Source organism: Salmo salar, chromosome ssa26 (assembly GCF_905237065.1).
Source record: "Salmo salar chromosome ssa26, Ssal_v3.1, whole genome shotgun sequence".
NCBI classification, from domain to species: Eukaryota; Metazoa; Chordata; class Actinopteri; order Salmoniformes; family Salmonidae; genus Salmo; species Salmo salar.
Genome location: NC_059467.1, coordinates 37,500,093 through 37,514,118, shown reverse-complemented (window position 1 = coordinate 37,514,118; position 14,026 = coordinate 37,500,093). Strand labels below are relative to the sequence as shown.

At 48.6% G+C, this 14,026-nt stretch overlaps 1 protein-coding gene across 2 annotated transcripts in view; it reads left to right on the top strand.

Annotated features, from left to right (window-relative positions):
- The window catches only part of LOC106562591 (A disintegrin and metalloproteinase with thrombospondin motifs 17-like), a 174,871-nt gene extending 161,619 nt beyond the window's left edge, over positions 1-13,252 (top strand). For both annotated transcript variants that reach the window (XM_045708167.1, XM_045708166.1), the window contains 2 exons: positions 5,382-5,559; positions 5,776-13,252. In XM_045708167.1, the coding sequence (XP_045564123.1) occupies positions 5,382-5,559; positions 5,776-5,927 (330 nt within the window). In that variant the 3' untranslated portion in view covers positions 5,928-13,252. The remainder of the gene's footprint in view (positions 1-5,381; positions 5,560-5,775) is intronic.
- The last annotated feature ends 774 nt before the right edge of the window (positions 13,253-14,026 follow it).

The following is a 14,026-nucleotide window of genomic DNA, read 5'->3' as shown; positions in this document are numbered from 1 at the left end:
TGTGAGGGGGCTGCGTTAGATCGGTGTAATGTCTACCTGGAGCTCTGTGAGGGGGCTGCGTTAGATCGGTGTAATGTCTACCTGGAGCTCTGTGTGGGGGCTGCGTTAGATCGGTGTAATGTCTACCTGGAGCTCTGTGAGGGGGCTGCGTTAAATCGGTGTAATGTCTACCTGGAGCTCTGTGAGGGGGCTGCGTTAGATCGGTGTAATGTCTACCTGGAGCTCTGTGAGGGGGCTGCGTTAGATCGGTGTAATATCTACCTGGAGCTCTGTGAGGGGGCTGCGTTAGATCGGTGTAAAGTCTTCCTGGAGCTCTGTGAGGGGGCTGCGTTAGATCGGTGTAATGTCTACCTGGAGCTCTGTGAGGGGGCTGCGTTAGATCGGTGTAATGTCTACCTGGAGCTCTGTGTGGGGGCTGCGTTAGATCGGTGTAATGTCTACCTGGAGCTCTGTGTGGGGGCTGCGTTAGATCGGTGTAATGTCTACCTGGAGCTCTGTGTGGGGGCTGCGTTAGATCGGTGTAATGTCTACCTGGAGCTCTGTGTGGGGGCTGCGTTAGATCGGTGTAATGTCTACCTGGAGCTCTGTGAGGGGGCTGCGTTAGATTGGTGTAATGTCTACCTGGAGCTCTGTGAGGGGGCTGCGTTAGATCGGTGTAATGTCTACCTGGAGCTCTGTGAGGGGGCTGCGTTAGATCGGTGTAATGTCTACCTGGAGCTCTGTGAGGGCGCTGCGTTAGCACATCTGGTTCAGTCATCATCAGACAAGCTGGAGAACATCTGAAGGTTTTGTGTGTGTTTGTGTGTGTGTGTGCTGTCTGTCTGTGTGTGTGCAGACGGTGTAGATGCCATAGCCCAGTTCTCATTAACAGTAATCTCCACTAATCCTTCATCAGAACATTCTAGAGGGGGTTTGTTAATCCAAACGGGCTATTACAGAGCTGCATTTTATTCCAAGAAGTTGCACTCTCCCCTTGTTTACACACACACACTGTTAGTAGTAAGAATCACTTCATTCAGGAGCACTACAGTAAGGCAGTTAACCCCCAACAACAACTGCTCCCTGGGCTCCGATGACATGGGAAACACTGCCATATACAGTGCATTACTTTTGACCAGGGCCCATGCAGCTCTGTTCAAAAGTAGTGCACTATAAAGAGAATAGAGTGCCATTTGAGACGCACCCTACCTCACCATTCCCACTGAGAAGGGACTTCAGTCCGGCATTTAGACATTCTGACAGAGCTGCTGCCGTAATTCCTTTAATCTTCCCAAGGTGTTCTTTTCCAGTTACACAACACTGTCTGTTCAAAATGGCACCCTATTCCCTATATAGTGCACTACTTTTGTTCAGGGCCCCATAGGGCTCTGTTCAAAAGTAGTGCACTACTGTCAGTAACAGGTTGCTATGTGGGACGGAGACACTGACTAGTGTTCCTCTACCTCCACATATTCTAACAGGCTTTTTAAAGGGCTTTTAAATGAAAGCCACCCGACACTGACCTTTCCCTGTTAACACACCTAGTAGAGGAGCCTGATTGGACTGTCAGGTGTTCTGTAATGGAGCTGGGAGAGAGCTGGGGATGGAGCTGGGAGAGAGCTGGGGATGGAGCTGGGAGAGAGCTGGGGATGGAGCTGGGAGAGAGCTGGGGATGGAGCTGGGAGAGAGCTGGGGATGGAGCTGGGAGAGAGCTGGGGATGGAGCTGGGAGAGAGCTGGGGATGGGGCTGGGAGAGAGCTGGGGGTGGAGCTGAGAGAGAGCTGGGGATGGGGCTGGGAGAGAGCTAGGGGTGGAGCTGGGAGAGAGCTGGGGATGGAGCTGGGAGAGAGCTGGGGATGGAGCTGGGAAAGAGCTGGGGATGTGGCTGGGAGAGAGCTGGGGATGGGGCTGGGAGAGAGCTGCGGATGGGGCTGGGAGAGAGCTGGGGATGGAGCTGGGAGAGAGCTGAGGATGGAGCTGGGAGAGAGCTGGGGATGGAGCTGGGGAAGATGGAGCTGGGAGAGAGCTGGGGATGGAGCTGGGGAAGATGGAGCTGGGAGAGAGCTGGGGATGGAGCTGGGGAAGATGGGACTGGGAGAGAGCTGGGGATGGAGCTGTGAGAGAGCTGGGGATGGAGCTGGGGAAGATGGGACTGGGAGAGAGCTGGGGTTGGAGCTGGGGAAGATGGGACTGGGAGAGAGCTGGGGATGGAGCTGGGGAAGATGGGACTGGGAGAGAGCTGGGGATGGAGCTGGGAGAGAGCTGGGGATGGAGCTGGGGAAGATGGGACTGGGAGAGAGCTGGGGATGGAGTTGGGGAAGATGGGTCTGGGAGAGAGCTGGGGATGGAGCTGGGGAAGATGGAGCTGGGAGAGAGCTGGGGATGGAGCTGGGAGAGAGCTGGGGATGGAGCTGGGGAAGATGGAGCTGGGAGAGAGCTGGGGATGGAGCTGGGAGAGAGCTGGGAGAGAGCTGGGGATGGAGCTGGGAGAGAGCTGGGGATGGGGCTGGGAGAGAGCTGGGGATGGAGCTGGGAAAGAGCTGGGGATGGAGCTGGGAGAGAGCTGGGGATGGAGCTGGGAGAGAGCTGGGGATGGGGCTGGGAGAGAGCTGGGGGTGGAGCTGAGAGAGAGCTGGGGATGGGGCTGGGAGAGAGCTAGGGGTGGAGCTGGGAGAGAGCTGGGGATGGAGCTGGGAGAGAGCTGGGGATGGAGCTGGGAAAGAGCTGGGGATGTGGCTGGGAGAGAGCTGGGGATGTGGCTGGGAGAGAGCTGCGGATGGGGCTGGGAGAGAGCTGGGGATGGAGCTGGGAGAGAGCTGAGGATGGAGCTGGGAGAGAGCTGGGGATGGAGCTGGGGAAGATGGAGCTGGGAGAGAGCTGGGGATGGAGCTGGGGAAGATGGAGCTGGGAGAGAGCTGGGGATGGAGCTGGGGAAGATGGGACTGGGAGAGAGCTGGGGATGGAGCTGGGGAAGATGGGACTGGGAGAGAGCTGGGGATGGAGCTGTGAGAGAGCTGGGGATGGAGCTGGGGAAGATGGGACTGGGAGAGAGCTGGGGTTGGAGCTGGGGAAGATGGGACTGGGAGAGAGCTGGGGATGGAGCTGGGGAAGATGGGACTGGGAGAGAGCTGGGGATGGAGCTGGGAGAGAGCTGGGGATGGAGCTGGGGAAGATGGGACTGGGAGAGAGCTGGGGATGGAGTTGGGGAAGATGGGTCTGGGAGAGAGCTGGGGATGGAGCTGGGAGAGAGCTGGGGAAGATGGGTCTGGGAGAGAGCTGGGGATGGAGCTGGGGAAGATGGGACTGGGAGAGAGCTGGGGTTGGAGCTGGGGAAGATGGGACTGGGAGAGAGCTGGGGATGGAGCTGGGGAAGATGGGACTGGGAGAGAGCTGGGGATGGAGCTGGGAGAGAGCTGGGGATGGAGCTGGGGAAGATGGGACTGGGAGAGAGCTGGGGATGGAGTTGGGGAAGATGGGTCTGGGAGAGAGCTGGGGATGGAGCTGGGAGAGAGCTGGGGAAGATGGGTCTGGGAGAGAGCTGGGGATGGAGTTGGGGAAGATGGGTCTGGGAGAGAGCTGGGGATGGAGCTGGGAGAGAGCTGGGGAAGATGGGTCTGGGAGAGAGCTGGGGATGGAGCTGGGGAAGATGGGGCTGGGAATGGTGAAGAGAGCTGGGGATGGAGCTGGGGAAGAAAGCTGGGAATGGTGGAGAGAGCTGGGGATGGGTTTCACTTTCCAACATGCCACCCATTTTCTGTCTGAAAAGTTCTATGTCACGTACCTGATGAAAGGACGTTCAGGTGCCAGCGTCTCGGTCAGTTTCTCATTTTGGAAATCTAATAACAGGAATAACTGTTGGCCTCCATTTAGCTTATATCTGGTGTGTTGTTCTGACCCTGTGCTAATAGTGTTACTCCCCCCCATCCTCTAACCATCCTGAATGTATTACCTCATTTTCTCTCCTAATGATGTTAAAGGGGAATTCTGGAATTTAAAACTAATGACTCAGATACGTGGTGGGGTGTCCATTGTTGTTGTTCTTTGAATCCCCAATTGCACCTTTAAAGTCCTCAAATTACTCCTCTGTCCCACTCCCCCAACGCTGGACAATAAACTGACCGGCTCTCCTCATCTCCTCTCTTCCCACCACTATCAGACCATAAGTCTATTAGCATGAATTAGAATATCATTCGGATAAGCTGCTGATTCAATTGTGGTGTTGTTGTGAGTTATGAGGAGGTCATGCCTCTAGGGATGTGGCTATGATATTAGAGCTATGTGCATCCCAAATGCCACCCTGTTCCCTTTATAGTGAACTACTTTTGACCAAAGCCTTATGGGCTCTATAGGGGATAGGGTGTCATTTGGGATACAGTAAAAGTCTTATGGGAGTGTTGCTATGATCGTGTCCCCATCAGCTTGTCTCCTAATGATGTTTCAGATAATGTTCTCTCTGTCTCTTTGTTTGTGTTTTAATTTGTTTGTTTGTGTGTTAGCAGTGGTGTGTGTGTGTGTGTGTGTGTGTGTGTGTGTGTGTGTGTGTGTGTGTGTGTGTGTGTGTGTGTGTGTGTGTGTGTGTGTGTGTGTGTGTGTGTGTGTGTGTGTGTCTGTGTCTGTGTTTGGCAGTATGTGTGTGCTTTCCTCTGTGTGTGTGTGTCTCTCCAGGGCCTTATCTCATAGACTTATCTCATTGTGATCATGTTCATCAGCGATAATGAAAGCTTGGTGAAAAAACCTTCTGAGAATCATTCTAATTACCTATAGAGATGTGGGATCATGATAATCGGATTGTTTTAGCTCTCCTCGCAGCAGTAAGGAGAGAACAGTGTCAAGTCAACAAGTCCTTTGGTAGAACACCGGGCCGTTTACAATAGCTATTGAAATGGCTTCCACTAATTGCGTCTCTGTGAAGCGAATAGTAAATCCGCCCTCTTGAATCGAGGGCCTGGGAACCACTGTTGTTCAGTGTTAATCATTGGACGAGGCTATAGCTGTTGGCTGCCAAGACACAGGCCTGTGTACAATGGGAATCTGTTGTCTGTCGCCTCTGGTGTTTCCGAGCTTAGAATATCAAAGTCCTCTTTCTTTGGCCCCAATCCATGTTTGTTTCTCCTAGCCCCTTACCTCCAGCTCCTACCTCCAGCCCCTTACCTCCAGCCCCCTACCTCCAGCTCCTACCTCCAGCCCCTTACCTCCAGCCCCCTACCTCCAGCTCCTACCTCCAGCCCCCTACCTCCAGCCCCCTACCTCCAGCTCCTACCTCCAGCCCCTTACCTCCAGCCCCTTACCTCCAGCCCCCTACCTCCAGCCCCTTACCTCCAGCCCCCTACCTCCAGCCTCTGTCAAAATACTTCCTCTCGAGTTTGGAAGAGAAAGTAACTCAAGTGATTGGATCTTTCCAGTGCTCATCATCCTGTGGGAAGGGCCTGCAGTCCAGAGTGGTCCAATGTATGCACAGAGTGACAGGTCGCCACGGTAATGACTGCCCCGTGGTGTTCAGACCACCCACCTACCGGCCCTGTCACCAGGAGGCCTGCAATGACAAAGTCAACGTCAACACCATCACCTCCCCCAGATTAGGTAACATAGTTTGTGTGTGTGTGTGTGTGTGTGTGTGTGTGTGTGTGTGTGTGTGTGTGTGTGTGTGTGTGTGTGTGTGTGTGTGTGTGTGTGTGTGTGTGTGTGTGTGTGTGTGTGTGTGTGTGTACATAAGTGGGTGCACGTGTGTACTGTGTTTCTCTGTCTGTTGACGTGGCCCCTGTGCCCTTGTTCCTCTGTGTCCTTGTTCCTCTCCAGCTGCTCTGACCTACAAGTGCACAGGAGACCAGTGGACTGTGTACTGCCGTGTGATCCGAGAGAAGAACCTGTGCCAGGACATGAGATGGTACCAGCGCTGCTGTGACACCTGCAGAGACTTCTACGCCAACAAAACACCCCGCAAGAGTTAATGATGAAAGCACTCGCACACATACTGTACACAGACAGACAGACACACACTTCACCTAGTGCTACGATTTTAGATGCTTCTGTAACACTTGACTTAAAGCTTGCGGGTATAATGCTTTGTAAGTCGTTATAAGCATGAATGAGCCTTTATAATGTGTTATAATAAGGCTTATGATATGATATGTCTCTATGTATCAGTATGTTAACCGACTCAAAATGGCTGTTATTTAGACTGCTTCAGGAGATGATACAAATATATTGTAAGGGTCTCATGGCAGGTCTTTATGCCGGCCAGCTTTAAGTAAAGAGTTACAGATGTTTTTACTGAATTATTCATATTCTTATTATTAGTTATAGGACATTCAATTTTGGAGAAAAAAGTGGAAATGAGTGCAGAGACCATTTCAAGTGGGATCATAAGCTTGCTGTTGTCATGAAGACTTGAAAACCTTCTTTATCTTGTTTTATTGCTGTAAACCAAAGCGAGGGACTTCGAAGTCTGGGGAGTTTCTCGGTGGGTAGCCTGTCGCGTCAACGTTTCTTGTACAGTGTGATTTAACATTAGCGTTAACATATGTGATAACACGAAAGTTCATTGTTGTCAGATTGTCTATAGATGCTCAGTGAACTATCAAAACATGTCTGATTTTCATGGCATCCCGGGTGGCGCAGTGGTCTAAGGCACTGCATCGCAGTGCCAGCTGTGCCACCAGAGACTCTGGGTTCGAGCCCAGGCTCTGTCGCAGCCGACCGGGAGGCCCATGGGGCAGCGCACAATTGGCCTAGCATCGTCTGGGTTAGGGAGGGTTTGGTTGGCAGGGATATCCTTGTCTCATCGCGCACTAGCGACTCCTGTGGCGGGCCGGGCACAGTGCACGCTGATCAGGTTGCTAGGTGTACGACACATTGGTGCGGCTAGCTTCCGGGTTGGATGAGTGCTGTGTCAAGAAGCAGTGCGGCTTGGTTGGGTTGTGTTTCGGAGGACGCATGGCTCTCAACCTTTGCCTCTCCCGAGTCCATACGGGAGTTGCAGCGACAAGACAGTAACTACTAACAATTGGATACCCTGAAATTGGGGAGAAAAGGGGCAAAAAAAATTTTTTACACCATGTCCGATTTTCAAATGCACACACCGAATCTAAGAATACAGCTAGGGTGGCTGAATATGAGTAATTGTATGTTACTTGGAGCGGCAGGTAGCCTAGTGGTTAAAGCTTTGGGCCAGTAACTGAAAGGTTGCTGGATCAAATCCCTGACAAGGTAAAAATCTGTTGTTCTGCCCCTGAGCAAGGCAGTTGACTCCCCGTTCCCTGGGTGCCGAAGATGTCGATTAAGTCAGCCCCCCGCACCTCTCTGATTCAGAGGGGTTGGGTTAAATGCGGAAGACACATTTCAGTTGAATACATTCAGTTGACTAGGTTGTCCAACTGACCCAGTCTAGTGAGTGGCCAGCCAGTGGCTTGGTGAATACAGGGCCTGCTGAACTAAACACAAGAGAATATACAGAATATGCGGCTGGTGGCACCTTAATTGGGAAGGATGGGCTCATAGTAATGGAAAAAATGGAATGGTTTCAAACACATAAAATACATGATACCATTCCCCTTTCCCTTACTTACATAGATATAATGTATGTACATCACAGGAGGCTGGTGAGGGGAGGACTGCTCATAATAATGGCTGGAATGGAGTGAATGGAATGGTATCATGTGTTTGAAACCATTCCATTTATTCCGTTCCATCTGTTACTATGAGCCCGTCCTTCCCAATTAAGGTGCCACCAGCCGCCTGTGACATACATACAGTACTTACACACACGTACATTGAAAGACCTGTAAGTACTTTGTTATTGCATGTTAACAGAGGTGCAGTTGACATGTAATACATCCAAATGGTAGTTTGTACGTAGTCTGAGCATGTAGATCTGTAGGGGAAAATTCAGATAAAGTGGGACTGCATATTCTCTTGTGTTTAGTTCAGCTGGCCCTGTATTCACCAAGCCACTGGCTGGCCACTCACTAGGCTGGGCCAAGAGACCTGGGTCGTGTTCATTAGGCACCAGATGGACTGAAACAGGTAGGGACTACTTGAACTTGTTCAATAAGAAACGCTCATTTTCTTTTTTCCGTTGCAACGTTTAAAAACTTTTTCTGTTGTGTGCTTTAATGAACATGACCCTGGTTTCTTCTCTTAGGGACAAACCGTAACTTGATGACTTGAGATAACGTGAATTTCGCATTGACATCAACCCATAAGCTAAGTCTTGGTTCCACGTTTGGATCTCAAGTTAGGATTTGTCCCTTAGTTCCACTATAGACTAGGTGTACTTGCATTTTGTTGATGTTTTTTGTTGATGTCATTGTCATTTTTTGGCGGTTGTTGTTATTTAAAACTAGCCAAAAGCCGTTGTAAGGTACTGTAGTTCTACATTGAAATGATCAAGCTAACGATAGGAGACCCACTATTCCCTAGGCTCACCTGAAGGCCTTGGACAGCCCATGTAGCATCCGTCTCTCTCTTGAGGATCCAATGTTGGAGACAGTGCAGTGGTGGGGGTGTAACTTAAGAGAAGATTAGATGTCTCTTAAGTTACTTTTGTCCTACAGTTAACCACATACAGTGTATTCAGTACTGTATATGTGAGTGGAATCTACAACCCAGTGTCGTTAACACCTTACTCCAACTACGCTCCATGAACCAACTGAGCTATCTCGGTGAAGCAGGTTGCAGCTAGATTGTTAGGTTCGTTGTAAAACAAAAATCCCTGTGTCATGTGTATGTCTGTTGTCCTCCCTTGGTGCTTGAGGTGTGCGTCATCATGACGATGTACCAAATGTGACGTAAACTAGTCTCTGGTTTCAAACTTTACACTTACTCCAAACCTGGTGCTTGTTAACGTTTCCATACATCATCAAACTTTACACTTACTCCAAACCTGGTGCTTGTTTAACGTTTCCATACATCATCAAACTTTACACTTACTCCAAACCTGGTGCTTGTTAACATTTCCATACATCTTCAAACTTTACACTTACTCCAAACCTGGTGCTTGTTAACGTTTCCATACATCATCAAACTTGAAATTGGTTTTAACTATTAAACAATCATTCAAACACAATGTGAGGCTTACACCGATTTCAACAGCTTGCCCTTGTGCATGAGTGTGACCCAAGTAGACGTCACAAACATCAGCATGTAAACATGAATGGAGGCAGCGTTATGTTTGCTACAAAAGGATGGTGCAGTAGATAACTGACTGTAAATAATGTACAGTTAGTTATCACAGACATTCTTTATCCAAAAAGGACGAAGTGACTCCAGTTGTGTTCACGTTTTACAGATTATGACTTAAAGGGGTAATCTGCAGTTGTGTTCACGTTTTACAGATTATGACTTAAAGGGGTAATCTGCAGTTGTGTTCACGTTTTACAGATTATGATTTAAATGGGTAATCTGCAGTTGTGTTCACGTTTTACAGATTATGACTTAAAGGGGTAATCTGCAGTTGTGTTCACGTTTTACAGATTATGACTTAAAGGGGTAATCTGCAGTTGTGTTCACGTTTTACAGATTATGATTTAAAGGGGTAATCTGCAGTTGTGTTCACGTTTTACGGATTATGACTTAAATGGGTAATCTGCAGTTGTGTTCACGTTTTACGGATTATGACTTAAAGGGGTAATCTGCAGTTGTGTTCACGTTTTACGGATTATGACTTAAAGGGGTAATCTGCAGTTGCTACATACATTGTTTGATTTATAAATGAGCTCAGGTCAACTGTCTTACCCCATCAGAACCCCAAATGCTTGTTTTACTCCACAAACACTATAAAGCCTTGAAACATGGTTAAAATGAGCAGTTTCATATCATGGATGGTCAGTCCTTGCATCCATAGCTCGGTCTATGAATTTTAGAGTAGTTACATTTCTCCAGACTTTTTTGATCGTTTTAACTGCTGATTGACGCTTTAACCACTTTCCAAGGGTATTACGTAACATTCAGCTCTGTACTGTATATCGATGTCACTGGCCTAGTTATCTTGGTTCTTGGAGTTGGCTGAAGCAGAAACAGATCTAGAGTTACCAGTCTATGTAGTGTATATCTATATTTCTAGCCTGGTTCTTTGTGGTCTATGGAGACCACCATGACTAATCAGTTAGCCCCCAGGTAGAGACCCTGGCTCCCAGGCAGCCCCCAGGTAGAGACCCTGGCTCCCAGGTAGAGACCCTGACCCCCAGGCAGCCCCCAGGTAGAGACCCTGGCTTCCAGGTAGAGACCCTGACCCCCAGATGGAGACCCTGACCCCCAGGTAGAGACCCTGACCCCCAGGTAGAGATCCAGTCCCCCAGTTAGAGACCCTGTCCTCCAGGTAGAGATCCTGACCCCCAGGTAGAGACCCTGGCCCCCAGGTAGAGATCCTGACCCCCAGGCAGAGACCCTGTCCCCCAGGTAGAGACCCTGACCCCCAGGTAGAGATCCTGACCCCCAGGCAGAGACCCTGTCCCCCAGGTAGAGATCCTGACCCCCAGGCAGAGACCCTGTCCCCCAGGTAGAGACCCTGACCCCCAGGTGGAGACCCTGACCCCCAGGTAGAGACCCTGACCCCCAGGTCAGTAAGCCCCCAGGTAGAGACCCTGGCCCCCAGGAAGCCCCCAGGCAGAGACCCTGGCCCCCAGGCAGACCCCAGGCAGAGACCTTGGCCCCCAGGCAGAGTCCCCAGTATTGGGATAAGAGCTGATATGGGCCTGGTCAGAACAGAGAAAACAAACAGCCCAGCTCTCAGAACTCCTGAGTCCCACATTCCCAACCCTTCAGAGCAGGGAATCATTAATCAATCAAACAATCTAACATGGTACCGTTTACCTACGTGTTCAGAACATGTAGGACAGAGGACCACCCTGGCAGTACCGTGTGTGTGTGTGTGTGTGTGTGTGTGTGTGTGTGTGTGTGTGTGTGTGTGTGTGTGTGTGTGTGTGTGTGTGTGTGTGTGTGTGTGTGTGTTTGCATGCGTGTGTGTAATCGATGCATGTCTCTGTGGTACGAGCCGTCAGTGGTGAGATCTTCATTGAAAAGGTCACACTGTTCACACTTTGAAGACAGACTTGTAAAGAAAACATCACGGTTAAAGACATGCTCCGGTACTTTGTGAATAAGAAAGTATTTTGTAACCCTCCCACTTTGGACTGGATGTGTCAATGTGTAGTTCATACATGCATAATCACTGTCTTGCCTCAATTAGGCAGAAATTCCTAGTTAGAAGCTGTGCCAAGCCATCTTCCTGACATTTCCCCCTCGTGGGCCAGCCTCCTAGCAATTTGAGTTCTAGCCAATAAGCTTCAGCCCCTCACATTTGAGTGACCACTAGCAAGATGCATGCCCAGTTATTCAATGAGGTTGGGCCCAACAGCTCAGTGGACACAGCAGAGAAAGAGCAGGAGAGAGAGAGAGCAATGACGTGGTGCACATATCTGCACATACTGTATGTGACTTAGTACATTTTAGTCATTTAGCAGACACTCTTATCCAGAGCGACTTACAGTAGTGAATGCATACATTTCATACATTTCTTTCCCCCGTGCTGATCCCCCGTGGGAATCGAACCCACAACCCTGGCATTGCAAACACCATGCTCTACCAACTGAGCCACACGGGACCAGTACGCAATTTTCAGGGACCACTTATGGCTCGTGAATGCTACTTTCGGTACTACTGGCTAAAAAGTAAACAAAACTACCGGAGAATCTCTTTAAACAGCTGAGACCGGCCCATAGAGTTAGACAGATGGCACATATTTGCATCGTTTGCCATAATGGCTTCTGTGACTGAAAAAGTCCCACCAAGTTGACTACTTCAAAAGGTGTAACACCTCAATGGTGAGGTGATGTCCATGCTAAAATAGAATTTATGGCAAGTGGGCCCTCTATAAAACCCTATGGCCTGGCCTGCAATTGAATGATACTGGTTACGGATAGAGGGGCCGAGGCATGTGGGTCTTGTTTCAACTCTGGTACCTACAGGTAGAATATGATACCATTCCAACTTATGCCTAGACCCTGTAGTTGGGGCTATGGAGACCCTGTGGTTGTGGCTATGGAGACCCTGTGGTTGTGGCTATGGAGACCCTGTGGTTATGGAGACCCTGTGGTTGTGGCTATGGAGACCCTGTGGTTGTGGCTATGGAGACCCTGTGGTTGTGGCTATGGAGACCCTGTGGTTGTGGCTATGGAGACCCTGTAGTTGGGGCTATGGAGACCCTGTGGTTGTGGCTATGGAGACCCTGTGGTTGTGGCTATGGAGACCCTGTGGTTGTGGTTATGGAGACCCTGTGGTTGTGGCTATGGAGACCCTGTAGTTGGGGCTATGGAGACCCTGTGGTTGTGGCTATGGAGACCCTGTGGTTGTGGTTATGGAGACCCTGTGGTTGTGGCTATGGAGACCCTGTCGTTGTGGCTATGGAAACCCTGTGGTTGTGGCTATGGAGACCCTGTGGTTGTGGCTATGGAGACCCTGTGATTGTGGTTATGGAGACCCTGTGGTTGTGGCTATGGAGACCCTGTGGTTGTGGCTAGAGAGACTGTGAATATACCATACAGGTGCAGTGGGGATGACACCTGTTAAAAAGGAGGCTTGACCTCAAGTGTGGGATCACATTTCAAAGTTCTGACCCCTTTCCGTTGGTGTGTGTGTGTGTGTGTTGAATAGAGGCCTCAGTCCTGGCTCTCCAGACAGCCTGTGGGGTTTGAATGGTGCTAACTGACGACATAATTCACTACTGTGGAATCCAGCTTTGTTTCACGTTCTCTGTATTGTGTTTCTGTTGTTGTTGTTGCTGTTTTCCCATATGTAATTGTGGATTAACATTTTTTTAAATTATTTAATAGAGAAAAGTAGCTGCTTTTTTATGAGTAATTGTTGCAACCTTCTTCAACTGCTATGTTACTGATATAGTGCAAATATGCTTAAATATTCCTGTACTGTACGTTATTGTAGTTGCACATATGTTTGGTACATAAATTGCCACTACATGTATTTTATGGTGCTGATTCAGTTTAAAATAAGTTTTGAACTGTTAACACTTAAATAAATGAATGTGTTGTTTTACAGTGATTTAACCATTTGAGTTTTTTTGTTAATGTGCCTTATAGTCATTCTATACCTGTACTGTTATACAGTGATACTCCAAGATTCACAGACAAATGTGACCTTAACAGAAATCTAAGTACAAATCTGAATGATTGGAAATATATATATTTTTAAAGTCTACTGCAAGTTGATTTGTTTTATTTTTGACATAATAAAATGTGATTTTACATGGGGACAAATATGATGTTATGTTTCTGAAATTGATTTTCTTATCCTTTTTTCTTGTGTTGTTAAAACAGCTGACTTTAGAAACAGTTAAAATGGGTTCATGCAGAACCAACCAGCTTCTGCAGAATTCTAGGGATGAAAGCTTCCGCAGAATTCTATGAGAGAGCGTTGGCTGAAGTCTTGAATGAGAAAGCTTCCGCAGAATTCTATGAGAGAGCGTTGGCTGAAGTCTTGAATGAGAAAGCTTCCGCAGAATTCTATGAGAGAGCGTTGGCTGAAGTCTTGAATGAGAAAGCTTCCGCAGAATTCTATGAGAGAGCGTTGGCTGAAGTCTTGAATGAGAAAGCTTCAGCAGAATTCTATGAGAGAGCGTTGGCTGAAGTCTTGAATGAGAAAGCTTCAGCAGAATTCTATGAGAGAGCGTTGGCTGAAGTCTTGAATGAGAAAGCTTCAGCAGAATTCTATGAGAGAGCGTTGGCTGAAGTCTTGAATGAGAAAGCTTCAGCAGAATTCTATGAGAGAGCGTTGGCTGAAGTCTTGAATGAGAAAGCTTCAGCAGAATTCTAGAACAAGAAAGCGTCAGTCAGATTCTAGACATGAAAGCTTCAGCAGAATTCTATGAGAGAACATTGGAAGTTTTTAATAAGAAAGCTTCAACAGAATTCTAGACATGAAAGCTTCAGCAGAATTTGACTTGAATTATACAGGACAATGTTGGCAGAATTCCATAATAAGAAAGCTTCAGCAGAATTCTATGAGAGAACATTGGAAGTTTTTAATGAGAAAGCTT